This window comes from Peromyscus eremicus, chromosome 14 (assembly GCF_949786415.1).
Source record: "Peromyscus eremicus chromosome 14, PerEre_H2_v1, whole genome shotgun sequence".
NCBI lineage: Eukaryota > Metazoa > Chordata > Mammalia > Rodentia > Cricetidae > Peromyscus > Peromyscus eremicus.
The window spans coordinates 3,698,396-3,718,992 of NC_081430.1; the positions used below are offsets into that span (position 1 = coordinate 3,698,396).

Consider the following 20,597-nt stretch of genomic DNA (forward strand, 5'->3'; position numbering starts at 1 on the left):
AGAAAATCAGAAATCCTAAGTTAAATCATAAGCCAGAGATGTCTGTAGTGAAGCCCTAGACACCGAAAACGGAGCCCAAGTGGTAAATTTTATGCTGTGTCTGTTTTCCCTCAATTAAAAATTATTTTTAAGCAAGTGGGAAGGATATTGTAGGCAGAGGGCTCAGAATGGGCAGAAGTGTTTGCCCATGAGGAGAAGAGGGCTGTGAATCCAAGGAAGCAGGCATAAAGTCCCACTGAGTGCAGCAAAATGGGACCATATAGGGATGGAATGAAAAGAGAAGTTTTCAGTTGTAAAGTCACCCTAGCAGCAGTATCAAGGAAGGCTAGAGGAACATTCTGGAAGCATTGAGAAAACGGAGGATATTTTTGCACAGTCCAAGTGAGGTATAGTGAGAGCCTAGACTCAAGGAAGGGGTGGTGGCACACTGAGGAGGTGGTATGTCCATGGGAGAGGACATCACACAGCCGAGTGGTCAGTGTACACAGTGCTGAACTACAGGGAAGTATCGGGATGATGGCAGGAATTCAGACTTGGATGGCTGAGTCACTGTTCCTACCACCCCCTTAAGCAAAGGAAAAGTGGGCAAGCTCCATTAGAATCTGTGCATCTGGAGGGGTCTGAGAAACACCTGCAAAGAAGTATCTGGTGGACACTGAATGTTTAGTCTTGGGGGTCAAGAGAGAGGTGGGGTCGAACAGAAGTTGGGATTCGTCCACATAGGCGGGATATTGACACCATAGGACCTTCTGAAAAGGAATGTGGCATGAAAAGGCCAAAGGACAAAGGCACGGCCCTTGAGAATGGGACAGGAAGAGAGGCCTGGGAGCAGGGACTGCTAATCCTCTTATTCCTTCTGCTGCATCCCCCCACCCCGTCTTCCTGGTCTAAATCATCACCGTTCTTATGCCCCATTTCACTGATCCCTTTATTCTCAGTCCTTTCTCATTCACTTCCTCCTGGACAACAACCTGACACATTGCCACCCTGCTCTCAGCCCGTGACATTTCATCTTTGCCTCTGATGCCCTGTCCCCATGATGCTCTCTGTTTGTGGTCCACCACACCTTTCACGTTCTTCCTGCTCAGGGGTGACATGGTGTCCCCAGCATGGTGACCTGTTAGCAGTTGTGTAATCCAGGAGCTGCTGTCACTAACACTTGTTGAACTGAATGTCAAACAGAGCCAGATAGGTCCATTGAAGGGGACAGAATGAGTTCCTGGGGGCGGCAGCCTTCCATCTAAAAGTGTTTGGACTAGTGGTGTCCACTGGAAGTACAATGTGTAATTGCTGTGTCCCATTCTAAACTAACAGACATCTTCAAAAGAGTGAAAAGCAATATGAAATTAATTTTCAGCAATATATTTTTTGTAACCTGATACAGCCACAATGTTATCATTTCAACACACAATAATTACTAATTTATAAAATTACTAGTTTATGTTCTCTTGGTTCTGTTCCTGCCCTACCCCCCCCACCCCCCCCCCACCCCCCGTCTCCTCCCACCTCCAGTCATGGCGGTCCTGTGGGTCTTTTACCTTTATGGCACATCTAAGTTCACAGGAATATTTAATCCATTGTCGGATAGTATTAAAAACTAGAAACTGTCTAATAGAGTCACATACACAAGTGGTCCCATACTTAAACTCTCTGTGATACTGAATCCAGTATCTCTTTTTAAATTGTTGTGGATTTAAACTTTCAGAATTCCATTCCCGAGTCAGAGAGCAGCTGCCACATTGCAGCAGCTAAGTAGTCACCCATGGCTGCTATCAGGGAGAGCTCAGACCTCGATGTCTTTCTGAGTGACCCTGCGTGGGGCCCTCTGGGTCTTGGACTGGCAAGTGCATAGATTGGTCTCTTGTGAAGTGGAAGGATACTCGCTCCTTTCTTGTGTTAACCTGGTGTTCTGGACCTGTAGTGGGAAGAGAAGGGAGACATGTAGAGAATGTCCTTTCCAAGTGAGTTCCGAATTGACCCTTACGGCCACAGAAGCATACAGCATTGCCTACTTATGGGTCTGGCAGCCTTGACATGGAATTTGACACCAGGTATGAGGATATCCTTTAGCAAGTAGCTCAGATTTGAATGCGTGGCTATAAATAGCACCCCCAGTCAGGCTGATCCCTTGGTATTTTCACACACAGTTGAATAGTCTGCAGTTGTATGATTTTGTCCTTTCTGTGTCTTAGTAGGGAGGGGAAAACACTTTAAATGAAGAGGTTGGGCACAGTAGCTCATGCCTTGAGTCCCAGGGCTTCAGAGGCAAACATCTCTCTGAGTTCTAGTCTATCCAGTGTCTATGTAGTGAGTTTCAGGCAAGTCATGGCTACATAGTGAGTGTCTGTCTCAAAAATCAATAATCCAACAAACATAAACATTTAGAAGAAGAAAGGGATGATGGGTGAGATGGCAGTAGGTAAAGTGCTTGTCACAGACGTGAGTGAGGTCCTCAGAACCAGCTCCACAAGGTTGCCCTCTGACAACATTACCAATGTTGTGCCATGCATGTGCCTACATGCATGCAGTGAGAGAGAGAGAGAGAGAGAGAGAGAGAGAGAGAGAGAGAGAGAGAGAGAGAGAGAGGGAGGGGAGCTGGGCTGGTCGTGCAGACCTGTAAGCTCTGCTCCTTGGGAGTCTGGGGCAAGGGGATTAAAAGTTCAAGGCCCGCCTGGGCAAGACTCTGTCTCCAAAGAGGGTTAGGGGTGTAGCTCAGTGATAAAGTGCTTGTCTAAGCACATGAGGGTTCTGCTGCCGGTATTGCTAAAAAGAAAGAGGAGAAAGAGGAGGACAACGTCCATCCCCATGTTACTAAATCTGTCCCCTTCGACCTGCTTGAGAATTCACGTAGAGTCCGTTGGTCTTTCACCCACAGCTCTCTGAGCTCGCCTCTAGGTTACCTGCCTGTTACAGATCATCCCTGAGGGAGTCAGAAGCTACAGAATGCCTGGCTAGTGTCCCTGTAGTCCATCGTGACAGAGGGAGGTGGGCAGGATGATTTAGTTCCCAGGTAAACGTCACTGGGAATATGTGTATAGTCCCAGCACTCAGGGTGCTAAGGCGGGAGGATTACCTGAGCCTGAGCAAGACCCCATCTCAAGAGAAAAAGAGGAAGCTATGGTTATTTGGTCTTTGGAGTCACAATGAACATTTCATCCTTTATTTTGAGTCCCAGCTCAGCCAGATACCAGGAGGCCCTGGCAGAGTGATTGCCAGACAGACTGGCTTCCCCAGCTATAGTCCCTTCCCACCACAGCCAGCCCTGGCATGCAGATAGAAAACCCAAATCCACTGATGTTGGCTGATGTGGGCAGGAGGCAGGGAAGAGTTAGGAGGAGGTTTTCCTCCCCTGGATGGCTTGTTGCCTTCTCCTTGGGCCTTATCAACCTGCATGTGTGTGTTGAATGCTAACTATGCTCCACTATTAAAAATGCAGGAGATGAGCCTGCTGTTCCAGAAGGAAAATGAGCCAAAGCAGAAGACAAATCAGCAGGCTCCTGCCTCCCTGTGCACGCCCTACAGCATGGTGGGGGAGGGGCTCCCTCTTTTCAGCCGGCTCCTCCCAAATATTTTTTTTTTTTTTTTTTTGAAATGGGAGGTGAGTCTTCCGGGAGAGAGGGGGCATGTGGGAGTTCATGTGTCCCGGCAGTCTTGCCGGTGCTTTTTGTAGAGGGCCCAGCCAGATGCCTGTGGGAGAGGCTTGGGGCTTAGCTCTTCTTACGTGGTACTGGCATGAACTGAGGCAGGACCACAGCTCAGGATGGGTGATTTCCAGAAACCACAGGGAGTCACATCAGGGCTTCCACGCAGGCTGTGAAATCATTCCCTTTCCAGTACACACCCTCCCTACACACACACACACACACACACACACACACACACACACACACACACACACACAGAGTCAGAGGAAGGGGTGGGGTGTGTCCCTGCTCTGCTCAGAACTCATCAGTGACTTTCAGTTGTTTGCCTTGAGTGAAAATCAAACCCACCTGTGCTGAGCTGCAGGAGGAGCAGGTAGGAGAGGCAGGCAGATGAGAGCTGATAGGCCAGAATATTTACTCTGAGCAGGAAAATAAGGTCCCTTCCTGGACTAGGAGGCACTAAGAATTGAAACATGAAGCCCCTCATCATTCTTGTTTCCAGATGGGTGACGGTAAGGACAATGGACAGCTCCTTGGAAACAAACTCCAAGGGAAAACAAGGTTAGAACGGGTGGGAAGAGGACAGAAGCCGCGGTGCACAGAAATATGAGCCATGAGGATTGGTGGCCACATCCTTCAAGGATGTTTTTTAGGCTGCTTTCACAGCCCCAGTCACTTCTGAGCCTCAACGACCACTGAGACTCCCTGCCCAGCTGGACAGCGGCAGAGCTGGCCTCTGGGATCGAGTGCTGAGATTTTGAGGACCACGCTTGGGGTGGCCTGAAGTTAAGCCTCATTCACTTTGCTGACTGAGCTGGGGAAGCCTGCTAAGTACTCAGTGAATGCTGCTGTGAGGCCCTCAGAATAAGGGTAGGGGTGTCGCGAGAGAAAGAGGCGGTGGTGAAGGATTTAGCTCAATGGTAGAGCACTCGCTCAGCAAGTGTCAAGTCTTCCCTGGTGCTGGGTGGGAGTCTGGGAAGTACAGAAGGAAATAGGGAGGGTGTGCAAGCAGGACAACCCAGCCCACAGAAAGGCCAGAGCCTTGAATATAGGATGATGTAGGAGACGCCGGCAGGGCTATAGGAGAAAGTGCCTGGGGCCACTGGGGCCAGAGGGGTACGGCACTACATTCGGCTGTGAGGTTGCACTTGGTACTCTGAGTAGTGGTCAGATTAGTAATGGGACTCTCTCTCTCTCTCTCTCTCTCTCTCTCTCTCTCTCTCTCTCTCTGTGTGTGTGTGTGTGTGTGTGTGTGTGTGTGTGTGTGTGTGTGATGCACACAAGAGCTATCAAGCTATTGGGGGCACTCTAGCACCTGTAGTAGTTTTCATCCAGGTTCGGTGGGTGATGCCAAGGCCTGTACTGATTGTACAGACAGAGCCTGTTCTTTATAAGGTGCACAGTGTGATCAGGCTGAAGTTTCAGGGAAGAACCAAGGTCTCTAAGTGGCTAGTAATCTGGTAAGATGTTTGGTGTATGACAGTTTCCTGTATGTCAGCACTAAACTCTTGAAAGGTTTTGACTATGAGAATGAGTAAGAGCTGGGCATGGTGGTATGCACCTGTGATCCAAGCACTTGGGAGGCTTGATGCAGGAGGATCACTGTGAGTTTGAGTCTAACCCAAGCTACAGAACAAGACCCTGTCTCAAATAAAATAAAACAAACCCTACAGCAACAAAACCAGAATATGACTCAGTAAATGAAGTGCTTGCCACACAGATATGAGGATTGAAGCTTGAGTACCCAGAATTCATGTAAAGCTGAATGTCAGAGTATGCGCCCATAATCCCAGGACACCTACAACAACACAGGAAGCTTGAGAGCCTGCTAGCCTGGGCTATGCCACAGTGAACAAGAGACTGCTTCAAACAAGGTGGAAGGTGAGGTTGTCCTCAGACATCCACACATGGGAGGTAGCACCCACCCATACCCGCACTCTCACACGAAGTACACACATGCCTGTGCACACACATATGTGCACACACGCTATACACACATACAAATGAAAAAAACAAAAACAAGGAAACAAAGGCAGCTGTGAGGACTCAACACCTGTAATACCGGCAGACACGGGACGATCACTGCACGTTCAAAGCCAGCCTGGCTACATAGTGAGTTCCACACCAGCTAGAGATAGATGAGACTGCCAGAGACAGACAGACAAACAGACACAGACACAGACACACACACACACACACACACACACACACACACAGAGAGAGAGACAGAGAGAGACAGAGAGAGAGAGAGAGAGAGAGAGAGAGAGAGAGAGAGAGAGAGAGAGAGAGAGAGAATGAGAATGTTTCCTGTTGCTGTTCTTTGAAGTAAATGGGAGCAGCCAGCTCCAGAATCCCTGACCATTTCTTTGTTGTGTTCGGAGCGACTCCTTAAAGGGAGAGGCTGGGGATAGGGCCCCAGGGTCAGCTCAGGTGTCTGTTCCCACTCCCATCCCTCCCCTGGGTCAGCACTGGTACCAGGGCATGAGGAGCCCTTAATGCTCTGGCCCTGGTACACGGGCAGCAGGCTCTCTGTAAGGCCTTTTTACAGCTCCAATAGTGGGAGCCAGTGACCTCTGGTGGCCACAAAGGAAAGTGTTCCCACTTGCTGCTGGAGAGTACAGCCAGCTCTAAACCCTTGCCAGGAACTCTTCCAGAATCAACCTAAGCCGAAGTCCCTAGTCTGCCCTCAGTGGCCCTCATGCTTCTTCTGCAATGACATGAATCTTGATGACCAGTCATCTGAATTGTGCATCTGTGGTTCTAAGTTATGGGGTAATGCACTGAGCACCTGGTAGGGTCTGGAGCTGTCCTTGAAACCTTCTGGAGTTCATGGCCCAAGCCCCTTGCATACACAGCTGGTCCCAAAGGCAGCCTGTGCAGCATCAGATGCCTCACTGCATTCATACTATTTGGCTTCATTCTACTCTCAGCTTGCTGATTCTTCCACTGTCCTGGGGCTCTCTAGGAACACTGAGCAGTCCTTGGTCTCGAGGTGGGGCTGGAGACCTCTTTCTGAGCTTCACACCCCAGGAAGCTCAGAATAACGGAAGACTACAGAGAATAAGACTGCCAAGGATGCTGGTACAGGCTGCTTCATGCTCTGGAACAGCCTAGAGGTGGACATACAGTCTTTCCAGAAACTGGAAGGTTCCCTGGAACATACCCCCTCCCCGCTCTCCATGCTGCTGGACTGCAGGAATTGTCTTAGAGGAGGCTGGACTTCCTGCTTACTCTGCTTCCAGAAAGTCTATCCAGGTGCGAGCCCTAGTGACTGGCCCAGGCTTGGGAGTGCATAGGGACTGAGAAGCAGGGTGAAGGGTCCTGGACAAGGGGTGTGGAGTACATTGTTCCCCACTTGTGTTTTTCCTCTCCACTGTACTCCCAGAATTGGTCTTCTCTGGGTGAGTTTGGAGGCCACCTGCTCCTACCTGTCTGCTGCCTCCTCCCACTCTGTCCACTCCTCCTCCAAGAGACAAAAGGTTTCTAGTGGTGACCATGACTTATACCCCAGAAGGGCCCATGGAGAGAGTGAATGGCGTGGTTCTCCCTTTGTCTCACTTCAATCTATTGAGGCTGTGCTTTGCGCCTAAACAGCCCTTCCTGTCTACTGCCTCATTTAATCTCTCCAAATGCCATGGTCTTCCTTTTACTGATAAGGAGACTGAGGCAGAGCCATGGGGCTGAGATATGCAGGCAGGTCTGCCCTACTAAGGAAGGAGGGAAGAACTGAAACCCAGATTCAGGAGGTTGCTGAAACCCTAAAGCCAGAAAACCATGTGTTCTGTGCCCTCACCAGGAAGCATGTAGCCATAGGGCATACAGGACTCCAGGGTAGGATATCTCCATAGTCAGAGAATTTGCCAGAACATTGACAAGACACAGATCCTCAGTTCAGCTCCACTTTTCCTCCCTAATTTGTATGTTATTTGCTTCTGATCATTTTGTGTGTCTGGGGGGCGGTTTAATGTGTGTGTACATGTGGAGGTCAGCTTCAGGTGTTATCAGGTGACATGTTACTTCTTTTTTCTAAGACAGGTCTCATTGGCCTGAGACTCACCAAGCAGGCTAGGCCAATGAGACCTGTCTTAGAAAAAAGAAGTAACATGTCACCTGATAACACCTGAAGCTGACCTCAGGGCTCCTCGCATTCCCAGTTCCCCAGCACTGGGTCACAGGCCTTTGTGCATGCTGGGTAGCTATGTGCATGCTGGGTAGCTATGTGCATGCTGGGTAGCTATGTGCATGCTGGGTAGCACACTTGGGTCCTCATGCTACCACAGCCAGCGCTTTTCCCACTGAGCTGCCCCCCAGCCCCTGCTTCTGACCTTTTCCACAACTCATCAAAGTCAGATTATTCAGATGCCCATACCCACCCACACAGGTCTCAGGGGGAAATCCTGTACCAGTCTCTGCAACGGAGTTAGGAAGCTCAGCCTTGCAGCCCATGCTCCATTACTGGTGAAGATGTTGTACCCTTCTTGACCAATAGCTGACATTTGATGACCTCTCCATACATTCTGGGTCCTGCCAACCAGTTAAGAAAGAAGAGACCCCTGCCAGGACTGCTCACCCCCAGCAGCTGTGTGGTCTGACCACATTTCCCAGTTTACTGAGGGTGTGCTGTGTGGGAGGGAGTCCAAACCATGCGGTGACTGCGCTTGGTGCTCCCCTATGGTGCTTCCCCTCTCATCACTCCACCATCCCATAATATTAGATTAGCTCCGTGAGTTTTCTTCTCTTTTGTCTGCTAAAAGTATTTACAAAGTTTTCCCAGATACCACCGAAGCAGGGTAAGGGGGGAATTACCCATTCATCAGGATGTATGTGGTGCCTACTACATCTGTCATAGCAAGGTAGGATTCTATGGTTGTTCTTTACACTGATTCTTAGTGTGATCACCTGACTCCCAAACCTTCTAGACTGTCCCAAGTATTTCTTCAACTTAAAGAATTCCAATTAGAAATCATTTCCCAGTGGCAGTCTTTTCCAAACCCCTCAATACATCTGCAGGTGCCAAGTAGAATTCCTACTCTAGGAGTACGTCGAAAGAAGCTAAATGTCTTTTTATTGGGATGATTGAATGCTGCTACCACTTGGAAGGCAGGAGGCCAGGGGAGATGCCCTACCAAGGGTCTGCCAATATATCAGAGACTCTCAAATTCTGCCTGGGCACTCACAAAGGCACGTGGGTCTTTGTGGAATAAAGTGGTGGAAGAAATCAGACAGCCGCGAATTCACATCAGACACATAACCCACAGCACAAACGCCATATGTCCTCACACTCCTGCCTGTCAAATCCATCTTTGCCCCTCTCTGTTAACTGGAGAAAGGCTGGCAATATTTTCTGCAAACCTAAAGACTTTCCAAACCATTCATTCTCTTAAGGCATATCTGTTGATGACAGAAGAATAAGCCCTGATCACCACAAAGGCACGGCTGGCGGGGGGGCAGCTGGCCCTGCAGCCCGGTAGTGACTCCCACAATGACGCCGCCATCATGATTCCCCACCTCTGCCTCTTTTGCAGACATCACTGGGCAGGGAAGGGAATCTGCTTGATGCCAAGAGAACCATTTTTCTTAAAGCCAGAAGACCTGCCTTGGTCTAGAAAGATCAATTCAGACAGGCCAAGCACACAGCAAGAAGACATGGGGAGCCAAGGCAGCAGGAGAGAACAGAAGGTAGACATCTCCGGTGGTGCCGGGGGTGAGGGAGGGCCCATCCCCACACTGGACGCCTTCCCAGGACTGAGGGAGGCAGACATCCATGTGCTCCCGGTGTACTAGACACAGCAGAGATGAGCTGCGGCCCTGGGGTCCCCGAAAGAGTTGGTGCTGAGCCCACAAAACAGGCATGGTGAAAGCGGCAGAGGCTGCGTGGGGGCGCCTCTCTCCTCTTCAAACACAGCATCTCAAGAGGAAGACAGTAGTGAGCCGATAAGTACAATGAATGACAAGAGTGGAGGAAGTCTGTACAGGCGTTCCTCAAGATGGAAGGGGAAAGGACTTTGGGGGGCTTTTGGCTCCCTTCCCAGGCCTGTTTATCACCTTCACACACAGAGAAATTCCTTGCTTAGTTACTGTTCTGGGTGCTTCCACCTAGCCAGCTCCTCCCCACACATGGAAGTGTTTTGCTTGGTGTGGTGGCGTGCAGAGATGATGGGAGATGGCCACCCTGTGAACGCAGGGTCAGAATGTTTGGCTTCTTTCCAAGTACGCAGGGAAAAATTAAGCCTTACTTGAGGGTTCACTGTCATGTGAAGGAGCCCTCCCTGTCTTGCCTGCCTGAGGCTGTACACGTCACTAGCTGGGGAAGTGTTGGCAGAGGAAATGCAGGGACTAGAAGGGAGAAGAGCAGCAGACGGTTCTGAGCTGGTGGCTTGCTGTGGCTGCACTAACCCAGCCCTGGGACAGAGGCAGGTGGCAGGTGGCTGCATGCAGGGGTGGGGGTGGGAGGAGAACTTTCAACACCAACTAGATCCCTCCTCTAAAGAAGGCAGTGCTTGGGGTCAGTTGTCCATTACTGTGTGGCGCCATCTTGTGCCCATTTCTGTCCTTTGTTCATGGCTGTAGGGTCTTGGGCCAGTGTTAATGACGAGTCTGGATAGAGTTTGTGCCGTGAGGATGGCAAGGTCCTGATTCTCTCTCCCCTTCTAGGACTGTTTCTGATCCTTCTCACCATCTCACTGTCATGGAACGGCCTCCTCTCCTGCCTTTCCTCACCTCCCCTTCTCAGTCCCGGCCCAAAGGCAGGTGACCCGAGAGAAGCACACATCCTTTACTGGCGAGAACTACAACTCAGGAAAAAAGTACCAGGGACAGCTCCCACGTGCAAAGTACTCATTTCCTCTAACTGGCAAGTCCCCTTAGAATTCCCGCTGGAGAGATTTTATCCCTTCTCATACTTCTGCTGACTCGGGGGCCTGCTCACCTAACATCCAGGATATCTGCTTGGTGGCTAGCTCTTTTCTGACTCACAAGAATTCTCCATCAGGTTCTCTTGACCAGCATTTGCCATTCTTCAGTCCACAGGACTGCCCATTTCTTTGCTTCCTATTTCTGGTAGATTCCGTCTCTCCCAAGTCCAGCTGAAGTTGTAGAAGTATTGATGATACAGAAAATAATGGGCAGTAGAGGAAATTCCACATTAGAAGACTGAATCGGAGGCCAGTATGTCACCTGGTTCAAGTGCATACATGGTTAGGAGTTCAGCAGGAGTTACCCGCCGTGCTGACTGTGACATCCGCCCAGTTCACCCAGGTGCATGTGTCTGCACTGTGAGCGTGGGGGATGCAGGGCGATTGCTCTGGATTATTCCATCCCAGGCATCATCCTGCTGAAGTCAAGGACACTTTTCACAGAAACTGGAGGCCTTCTGTGTATTCAACCCTGCTTTTTCAACAAGAATCAGAGCTGCAACTTGAAAGTCCCCATTTCCTTTTGTGAAGTAATATCTCACACACACACACACACACACAGATATAAAATGTATGTGTATATATACACACATGCATATACACAGATTTGCTAAAGAATAATTTAGGTTGCATGAATTTTGTGATTTATGGATTTCTTACTTGGTACTTTTAGAAATGATGGTAAAATGTATAACATGAAAGTTACCATCTTAACTTCTAGCATTCTTTTCATCTTGCATAACTGAAATTCTACACCAAGTCCACCCGCCCCCTCCCTGCATCCCCGCCACTGCTCTGCTCTCTGTCTATATGGCTACAGCTATTGTGGGTGCTTCGTGTAAGTGTGGTCACCAGCTTGTCCTTTGTCACCGGCTTCCTTTACCCAGCATACTATCCCCAAGGTCCAGCCATGTGTCGGAATTTCCTTCCTTTGTAAAGCTAACTATCAAACACCCATGTGTTGTATTAATGGCCATTTGTTTTTCTTCCACCCTGTGGCCGTCATTGCCATGTACAAGAATGTAAAGACATCCCTTCAAGAACCTCATTTCTTAACCAGGAGAGGTGGGTGTAAAACATCTGTAATCCCAGCACTTGGGAAGTCAGGCAGCACAATCAGGAGTTCAAGGCCAGCCTGGGTGATTTGAGCCAATGTCTCAAAGGGAGAAAAAAAGGCCTTTGATTCCTGCAACTTATGCTTTTTTAAATTGAATGAAGAAATGGGTCGAGAAGAATTACATTTCATACTGTCACATAGTTTGTGTTTTTGTCATTGTATCTTTTTATATTCTTCGTCTGTTTTCTGCTTCTATGATAAAACACCACTAACTAGGTGATTTATAAGGAAAAGAAATTTACATCACATAGAGAGAAAGCTAAGAGGTCCAAGACCAAGATGCTGTCATTTATTGAGGCACAGCATGGCAGAGAGCATCACCTGATGAGGACCAGGAAGACTGGCAGCTCAGATCTCCCCTCCTTTTACTCTAAAGTCACCAGCCCCACTGTAGAGCCTGCCCACGTGACTTCATCCAGTTCTAATTACTCCTCAAAGCCTTCCCACACACACTTCCAAACACTGTCAGTATATGCATCTGGAGGTTTAAGTTTCTAACACACAAATGTTGAGGGATGCATTCAAATCATTGCAGATGTGAATGGTAATCTCACTAGGGAGTGTCTCCCACCCAAGAGTTTCTGGAGCTGTTCTTCAGCAAGCAGCATGTGACTGTTTAGAGAATCCACACTAGACAGATAATAAAGGGCCAGTCAGTTCCATTTCAATGACTGCAACACTGATCAAGGGCGCCATGCAAAACTAAAACCACTATTCCCATTTCCCTTCTCATAGGCTTGAAGTCCCAAACCACCTTTCTGCAGGCCAAGAAGACACATGGCCCTAGAGGAAAGTCTAAAATGTCCAGCCCCAATCTGTTCCACCACTGTGTGCCCACTGGCAAAGACCTACAACTAACATCTGTGGTTCTGTTTCAAAAGCAGAATGGTGGCAGAGGATGACGAGTTGCTAAAATAATTTCATGAACAACTTGATCAAAGAAATGATCTGTGAACATGCCTTAGAGAAGTGAGAGCCAGCCAGCCATGTGGACAGATAGGATTCCTCCTTGCCAAAAACAGCCTCTCTTTCATGCCCTACATTGTCTGCAGGCATGTGAGAGCCATATTCCTCATCATTTAGCATTCAAACAGCTAAGCAGCTCCACTCTCTCTGCTCAAAGATGATTGGGGAACCGAAGTGTTAGCAGTCTACCCTCCTGCCAGGAGAAAAGGGAATCTGGTTCAGAGACCAAAGCAAAACTTATTCATCTCATCTTTCAAGACCCTGAGACGCATTCCCCCACAGCCCCCAGACACAGGGTCCTCCCGCATTAAAGAGCAGCAGAAATCAAATGCACATCCCTTACTGGAGCACTAGCAGGGGAGTGGGGCGAAGGTGACAGGTTCTGAAGAGTGAATGCACACCTTTGTGCTCTTGCCTTCTTAAAATTCATTCTCTCACCTGCCAGTCTGGAGAATTGCCTATTTACATAACTAGCTGCCTAAAATGGAATATTGGATAATGGTACATGGCGGCTCACTCAATTTGAGCCCATCCTCGGGATGTGAGCATGATCCAGAAGGCCTCCGACAGCATGGCGTGCCCCACACTGGCCTGCCGCCATGCTCCGTGTGGTGTGAGCCTGTCAGCACTTGGGAGCTAAGCAGATGTCAGGCCTGGATGGGGCCTGGATGGGAGACTCTCAAAAGCAGGAGAATGGGGAGGGGACCTGATTCCATGGTGGCAGGATGTCTGCAGGGCACAGAGAGCCTGTCTTCCTGGGCTTCACAGTGGTGGCCTTGTTTTGCCCAAGGTGCTGTGTCAGAGAGGACCACATGTAGGGCCTGAGAAGTGGGGGAATCAGAGGATCCGTGGGGACAGTCAGCCTGGGAGGTAATCAGTCTGCTCTTATCCATCCCGGGCACTGTGCCAGCCTCACACCCCCGTCGGTCCTTTCCACAACACAAATCTCCCTTCCATCAAAACAGGAATCACGCTGCTTGCTTACAGGAGGAGTATAAATAAGTGATAAGGAAGTGTTCTGATAGCGATAATCGGGTGTATCTCCTCGGTGGACCAGATGTATCAAAGAAGGCCGAGGTGCATGTGTGTTCCTTTGTTTTCCAGCGTTCCAGTTCCTGTGGTCAGTTTAGAGAAAATTCCTAACCTAGTAAAGGCAGATGGTGCCAATGTCAAAATGAACTCCACAACCACTACCGCAGCCACTTCCTCCTCTGCTGCCGTCTCTACCCCACCTCTAATTAAGCCCACCTTGATGTCCAAGTCAGTACCACCTTCACCAGAGAAGATCTTAAATGGCAAGGGGACTCTGTCAGCCACCATAGACAAGAAGCACCAAAATGGCACCAAAAACAGCAACAAGCCTTACCGGAGACTCTCAGGTACGTGTCTCTGTGATGAGACTAAAACTGGGTCCCTTCTGTAACCAGTGTTGTGTCTGTGCAGCTAAACAGCTGTTTCATTTCAAGGGTGACATGGGGGGGTATCTGGACCCGTATCTAAAGGCACCAGGGAGGACTGGTGCTCTCATTCCCCAATGCAGATAAGGTCCCTGGCCAAGTTTCGAATTTGGCTGAAGTTATCCTAGAAGTCCAGGAAGCAGGAGACTCTGTCTCAGCCAACAGTTGTAGACCCTGAGGGTCTCGTCAGCCTAGTGGCCCGCCCAGTACAGACTCACCGGATTGACATGACTCCCACTGCAGCTTCACTGCTGCGAGGCTGGACTGTCTGTGGGATATCTCATAGCCCAAGGCAGGGAACTGTAGCCTCTGCTCTTTGGCCTCCTGTTTTCCTGGGTTGATTCTGCAGCTGGGGCTGCAGCTGCCTTCTCCCCCATAGTCAGGCTGGAATTCCCACTGGGAGCTCACAGACCAGCACAGCAGATGGGGGTGTTGAGAGGCCTCTCAGGTCACTACTCAGCCCCCTGAACAGACACATGGCCACTCAGAGGTGAGGGTTGCCACTTGAAAGGATGAAGTTTGCTTTGGATCTGTTACAGAACTAAATCTGGCATGGTCCGCGTTTCCAAATGACTGGAAGAAGCTATGCACTTCATAGTTTTGTACACACCATGGGCTCTCTCTAATGGTAGCTAGGAGAAACAAAATACGAGAAAGCCACCCTTGAGAATGTATCTTCTGGTGTAGGCATTTTTAAAATTAAAAAAAATCTGTTTTTTAAGCACCCAAAGAGGTGTGAATAGTTTTTAATTGAATTTTCTATCTTATATCTGTATTTAAAAATTATGTTTTAAAAGTACCTGGGCCTTCCGCCAAACATTCAGAAACAACTCTGCACCTCTCTGCATGTTCTGTTTGTTCACAATCAAGATAAAGGAACAGTGTCTAGGGCTTCACTGTATGGACCGTGCTCCCTCCACCCCCCCCCCTTGCTAGCTCTCTTCCCAAATGAATGTGCCAGTTAACTGGGCAGAGGTGGGTGGCCACATCCCAGTGTGTGCGTGTGTTGGCCTGTGCAGTGTCTAGAGGCTGTGGGTCTTTTATTGCTGTAATAACACTAACTGGCATCTTCCAGCCGGTGCCCCTATCTGAAGTGGAGGGAATTTTGTGTTTTGTGGCTTGTCTTGTCTCAATGGGTCCTTTGCTGGTTTCTACCTCTCTCAAACATTCAACAGCCAATTCCTATCCTTAGTCAAAACTCTGTTCAGTTCCAACATGAGGTGCTATGTGGGTCTGGGCACAGGCCTGACTCTGGCAGACCAAGTGAAAGTCTTCCACAGCAGGCAGCCTGGCACCTGGCTCCTGCTCACTCACTGCCTGCTGAACAGAGCTCTCTGCGTAGAAAAGAAGGGAGACATTTTGATGGCCCTGTGGGGAGGGGAGAACTGTTTGTGCACAGCATAACAACCCCTTCCTGACCCCCAGACCTCTGAAAACAGAACATTCATTTGTTATGCTCCAAGTTTACACCAGCAAATGCAGACAGTTTCTAGCTAAGGAACTCTCTTGCAGCCATCAAGGCCCTCACAGACACCTCACTTTTCTAGAGACCTGGCACCTTCTTAATCACCCCCTCTCTACCAGTGATCTGCTGCTTACCACCCTTCACACCCAGAGAGCTGTGGCATTCCTGCTCTGCAGGTCTAAGGTGTTTGCTGGGGCCTTCCAGAAACTGCACAGATTTTCCTGAAGCCGGAGGGTCCTGGAAAGAATGCCACACATACCCACATTTTGCAGGTGTGGTAAGCATTTTTGTAATCCCCAAAGAGATGAAGGATCACAAGAGGCATCAAAATAACAGTTAGCAGTAACTTCCATGGAAGCCATCAACAGTCCAGACAGAAAGGAGAACGTGGGGAAAGCACATCCTCCCCACAGCCATCCTTCATCCCTCAGGCCGGTGTGTCCTGTCCTATCCTCCTGTGCAACTTCTGGGCCAGGGCTAAAGGCAGAGCAAGCCAAACCTGCTTTCCTTGTGCCTTCAAGTTCAGCCCCACAGAGGCACACTGCCACACTTTCTCCTGCCCTGTCTGTGGCACTGCCAGAACATTCCTGGTTCAGGGAAATGACTGTGCTGATCTATGGGGCTATGTGGAAAGCCTTCACCAAGGGCTCTGTGGAGCATGTGAGAGGCCATCTCAGTGAACAAGCTCCTATTAAATGGATAAGCCGTGAAGGATGAAGGCACCATGGATTCTCCAGATGAGGGAAAGAAGGACCCATCTTTAGGTTTCAGGTGCATCTCCCTGCTCTGCAGCCACTGAGCCCAAAGTATTTACTATTTTAAGTAAAGCATTTGCAAACGGCACAGTCTGCCACCAGCTCCCACCCTGGTCCCTGTGCTGTCCCGTACCAGACTCAGCACGTCTGGGTTCATAGTGGAGCGCCATTTCCCCTGAGTGGTTCTTGAAGCATTTTAGCAGCTGGTTGGGGGGAAAAAAAAACAGATTGCCTGACAATGTCTCACTTGTTGGTGCAAATGTGCATTTTTAAAAAATGTAGTCTTAATGCCAAATCCTATTTAGTCTCCTTTTTTTCTTATATTTTTTGTTTGTTTCTCAAACCAGAGAGAGAATTTGACCCAAATAAACACTGTGGAGTATTGGATCCCGAGACAAAGAAACCTTGCACAAGATCCCTCACCTGCAAGGTATTTCTCTTTCCATAAAAAAATACTTCCTGCTCTTGCTGGGGCCTTTGTCGAAATGTTTGCATGCCACTCTCTGCACACGGCAGGGTGTGGAACCTCGACATGACCTCCAGCTGTTCTTTGTAAGGGAAATGCTTTCTTCTCTGTCCACGGTAGCATAGTGCCTGCCTCAAGCTGGCTGGCTTTTTAAGGGGAAGAAGGAAAAAGAAAAAGAAAAAAAAAAGAAGAAAGAAAGAAAAAAACCACCCTAGGCTTCCCGTGTTACTTGGGAGGCCAGACAGTAAATTGTATTTATAGGCACTCACAGGCGGTTCTAAAGCCTGCTACGTTTTAATGTATGCAGGAACGGCGGCGGCGGCGGCGGCGGCGGCAGCGCCCAGAAAGGCAGCCCCAGAGGGGAGGATGCGATGCTGCGCCCTGATCTAGCCCCTCGGGGTGGCCAGGGGACAGGCGGACCCCAGGCTTCCGCCACTGGGTAGCCTCAAGCCCCAGATTTCCTCCTGTCCTTCTAGTGCCTCTTGGGATCCAGGCTATGGCCCTGTTTGCCTGGGCCGACTGGAGCCTCCCACCCGCACCTGGATGGCCTCTAGCTTGCCCTCGCGGGTGTCTTTCATCTGAGGTTGTCCTGGGTTCTGCGCAGACGCTGTCATCTCATGCCATTTGTCTGGAGGAAGCCTTAGCTTCTTAACACCTGCAGTGTAGGGCATGGTTGCGTTCCAGCGGTCTCTACCTCTTCCCAGCCACAGAACAGGAGCTGTTGCCTTGAAGTTGACTTTTTCAAGCACCTTTAATTGCCTATGGTTGCAATTTCGGAAATGGAGGCCGTGGGGAAGAGGTGTAGGTGCTGATCAAAGAGGCTGTGCTTCTCATCTCTCTTCTCCGTAGACACACTCGCTGAGCCATCGCAGAGCGGTCCCAGGTCGGAAAAAGCAATTTGACCTCCTCTTGGCCGAACACAAAGCCAAGTCGCGGGAGAAAGAAGTGAAAGAGCACCTCCTGACTTCTGCAAGGGAAATACTTCCAAACCCGCCCGGACCGGTGCCTGATGCTCTGCAAGGATCTTCCGGGAGCACGGTAGCAGAGCCGAAAGTACCATCCCCTCCAAAATCCAGGCCGCTCAACTCTGTACTTCCCAGGTAAGTTGGCGTGGGTGTCGAAGCAGCCCCACCCCTCTGTCAAGGCACTTTCCCGTGCTGGGGGCTTTGTGTGTGGCCTGGCCTGCTTTAATGAGACCTTTTAGTCCAACCTCCCAAGACTCTGTGAAGTTTAAATAAGATCCTGCGCCTAAGGGGCTCAGCCTGGTGCCTGCCGCACAGCACTCAACAGATTTTCCTGCCACTAGCTTTCCTAGCAGACCTTTTATCAGACAGTGTGTGTTTTTACAGAGCAGGAGTGAGCTGGAAATAAACTCTGGGAGACTGGCACTTCAACCACCCGGCAGCTTCCTGTCTGCCTGGGTTTTTATGGTATTCGAAGACTCCTGGGGCAGAAGAGGGAAGCCTGGGTATAGAAGTAGTTAGAACAACTTACAAGCCCCGGGACCACTCTTGCCCACTTGTCACAGTTGCTTATGACTTATTTTCACACCTCCCCCCTCCCCCTGTCAGGTCGGCGGTGTTGAGGGTAAGCCACCTGTTTCAGGTTTTATTTGGTTGCACTGAAAGGAAAGGAAAGAACAGGAAACAGAATTACAAACCACTTGGATTAAAAGCAATTTAAGATCTGTGAATGTTTGTTTTGATGGGCAGGAGACCAATTTCCAGGTAACTGGACCAAAACTAACTACATGCATTCAAAAGTGTTTATGGAGGACTCTCTCCAGAAGCAAAGTGTGTTAGGCAAGGGGAGAGGGGGAAATGCAACCAGACCCTGCTTTCCAAAAATGTAGAGTTCAGAAAACAAGAGAAGACTCAAATGTTCATGCTTGGTATAAAAAAGAAGTAATACTATTCAGCAAGAAGTACGAATAGTGGTATTACCTGTTTTGTTTTTGTTTTTTTAATGCATGAGTATGTCCCAAAGGGTCATTGTTCAACCAGCGAGTAAGCTTTGAGAGAACATCATTAGAAAAGAGCTGGGAGTTGGCTTTTAAAGCAAAAATCTGTTTGGGCCAGGTCAAAGGTGGTGGTGCGCACCTTTAGTCCCAGCACGCAGGAGGCAGAGGCAGGCTGGTCTCTGTGAGTTCAAGGCCAGCCTGGTCTACAGGGTGAGTTCCAGGACAGTCAGGGCTGAACGGAGAAACCCTGTTTCAAAGCCAAACAACAACAAAACAGTGAAAACCTGTTTGGTGGCAGTTGTTTGTGATTTTCTACCTGGTGCAGTTTGAGGGAAAGTGGACCTAGTCTCACTCTGAGGTATGGCCAAGTCCAGCCCCAGGCATTCAGGAGCTCCTAAACGAACTACCACCACTTCTCCTTTCCATCACTGTAGACATTTACATTGTTGCAACCTCGTTCTTTGCAAAATCGCTTTATAATTATTTCTCACTATGATGCCAGGGATTGGTCAAAGGTGTTACGCTTGTTTTAGAGTTGAGGAGACAATTTTATTCCAAAATCCTGGGCTTCAACTGTATAAGCAGTAGCTCCCCATTCTCCAAGATCCCTTGTAGATGCTTGAAACTGCAGATAAAACCAAACCCTGTATATTCTATGTTTTTTCCTATACATGTATGCCCATGATAAAATTTAATTTATAAATTGGCCACCGTAACTAAAAATAAAATAAAACAATTATAAAAAATATATTGTAGTAAAATCATCAGCATTACTAATCTTACACTTTGAGACCTTGATTAAATAAAGCAAGGGTTAGTTGAATTCATATACTGCCATACTGTTGCAGTTGGTCTGAAAATGGCTACTAACTAACTAACTAGTGGGGGCAGCGTATAAAGCATGGATACATTCACAAGGGATGACTTACATCCTAGAGGGGCAGAGTGGGACCACCCAGGGTTTCCCCATACTCCTCAGAACTGCATGTGCTAGGAACTTATGAACTGTTTGCATATAATTTTCTATTTAGTATTTTTAGACCTCATTTGACCATGAGTGACTAAGACTGACAAAGTGAAATCATTGGTAAGGGCAGACTATGTAGAGTGACTTTCAAATTCTTTGTAGCTATTAACTTTTATTTTTTCATTACAACTCATCCTTCAACAATACCTGATACTGGCAGACTGGCCTCTACCCAAAACCACATGTACCAGAGCCGTTATCCCCCAAAGGGATTGTGGTGGAGTCTCCAATATTCCCCAAGCAAAACCAGTTTGATAGCTCTTTTTGAGGGATGAGAAAGGGTCTCATGTAGCCCAGGCTGACCTCAAAATCTCTACAGAGACAAGGCTGACCATGAACTCCTTATCATCTTGCCTCTGCCTTCTGAGTGCTGATCACATTCGTGTCCTGTGAAGTCTGACTTAGATGATTCTATCATTAAACATTTCTCGAACAATTCTGAGCTCATGGAGGCCCTGCCTTATCAGTGGTTGTCTGAGTTAACGGAGAAGTAAGAGAGTAGCTGCTGGAAGCAGCACGGGCAGGAAGCCTGGGGGTCTTCTCAGTTCTGTCCTTTGTGCTGTGAGTTTTAGGAGAATGTCCACTTATAGGAAACACCAGGTCTTTTCTTGGGGAAGCAGGAGGCCTGGATAAGCTTCGTTTTGAAATGAATGTCTTATAAACAAAAGAAACAAAGCATCACGACAAATATTAGTAAGGGAATCATTCTTTAGGACAGGGCTGGACTCTTCCAAAGTAAATGAATGGCAGCAGAATCCTTAGGTTAAATGAAATCCTATACAGTCAGGTTGAAAAGGCATGATCAGAATATAACATCAAAATCATA

At 48.7% G+C, this 20,597-nt stretch overlaps 1 protein-coding gene across 9 annotated transcripts in view; it reads left to right on the top strand.

The window, feature by feature from the left end:
- The window catches only part of Atxn7l1 (ataxin 7 like 1), a 232,423-nt gene that overhangs the window by 186,084 nt on the left and 25,742 nt on the right, over window positions 1–20,597 (top strand). For all 9 annotated transcript variants that reach the window (XM_059279071.1, XM_059279062.1, XM_059279063.1 and 6 more), the window contains 3 exons: window positions 13,746–14,020; window positions 16,666–16,748; window positions 17,634–17,884. In XM_059279071.1, coding sequence (XP_059135054.1) covers window positions 13,746–14,020; window positions 16,666–16,748; window positions 17,634–17,884 — 609 coding nt within the window. The remainder of the gene's footprint in view (window positions 1–13,745; window positions 14,021–16,665; window positions 16,749–17,633; window positions 17,885–20,597) is intronic.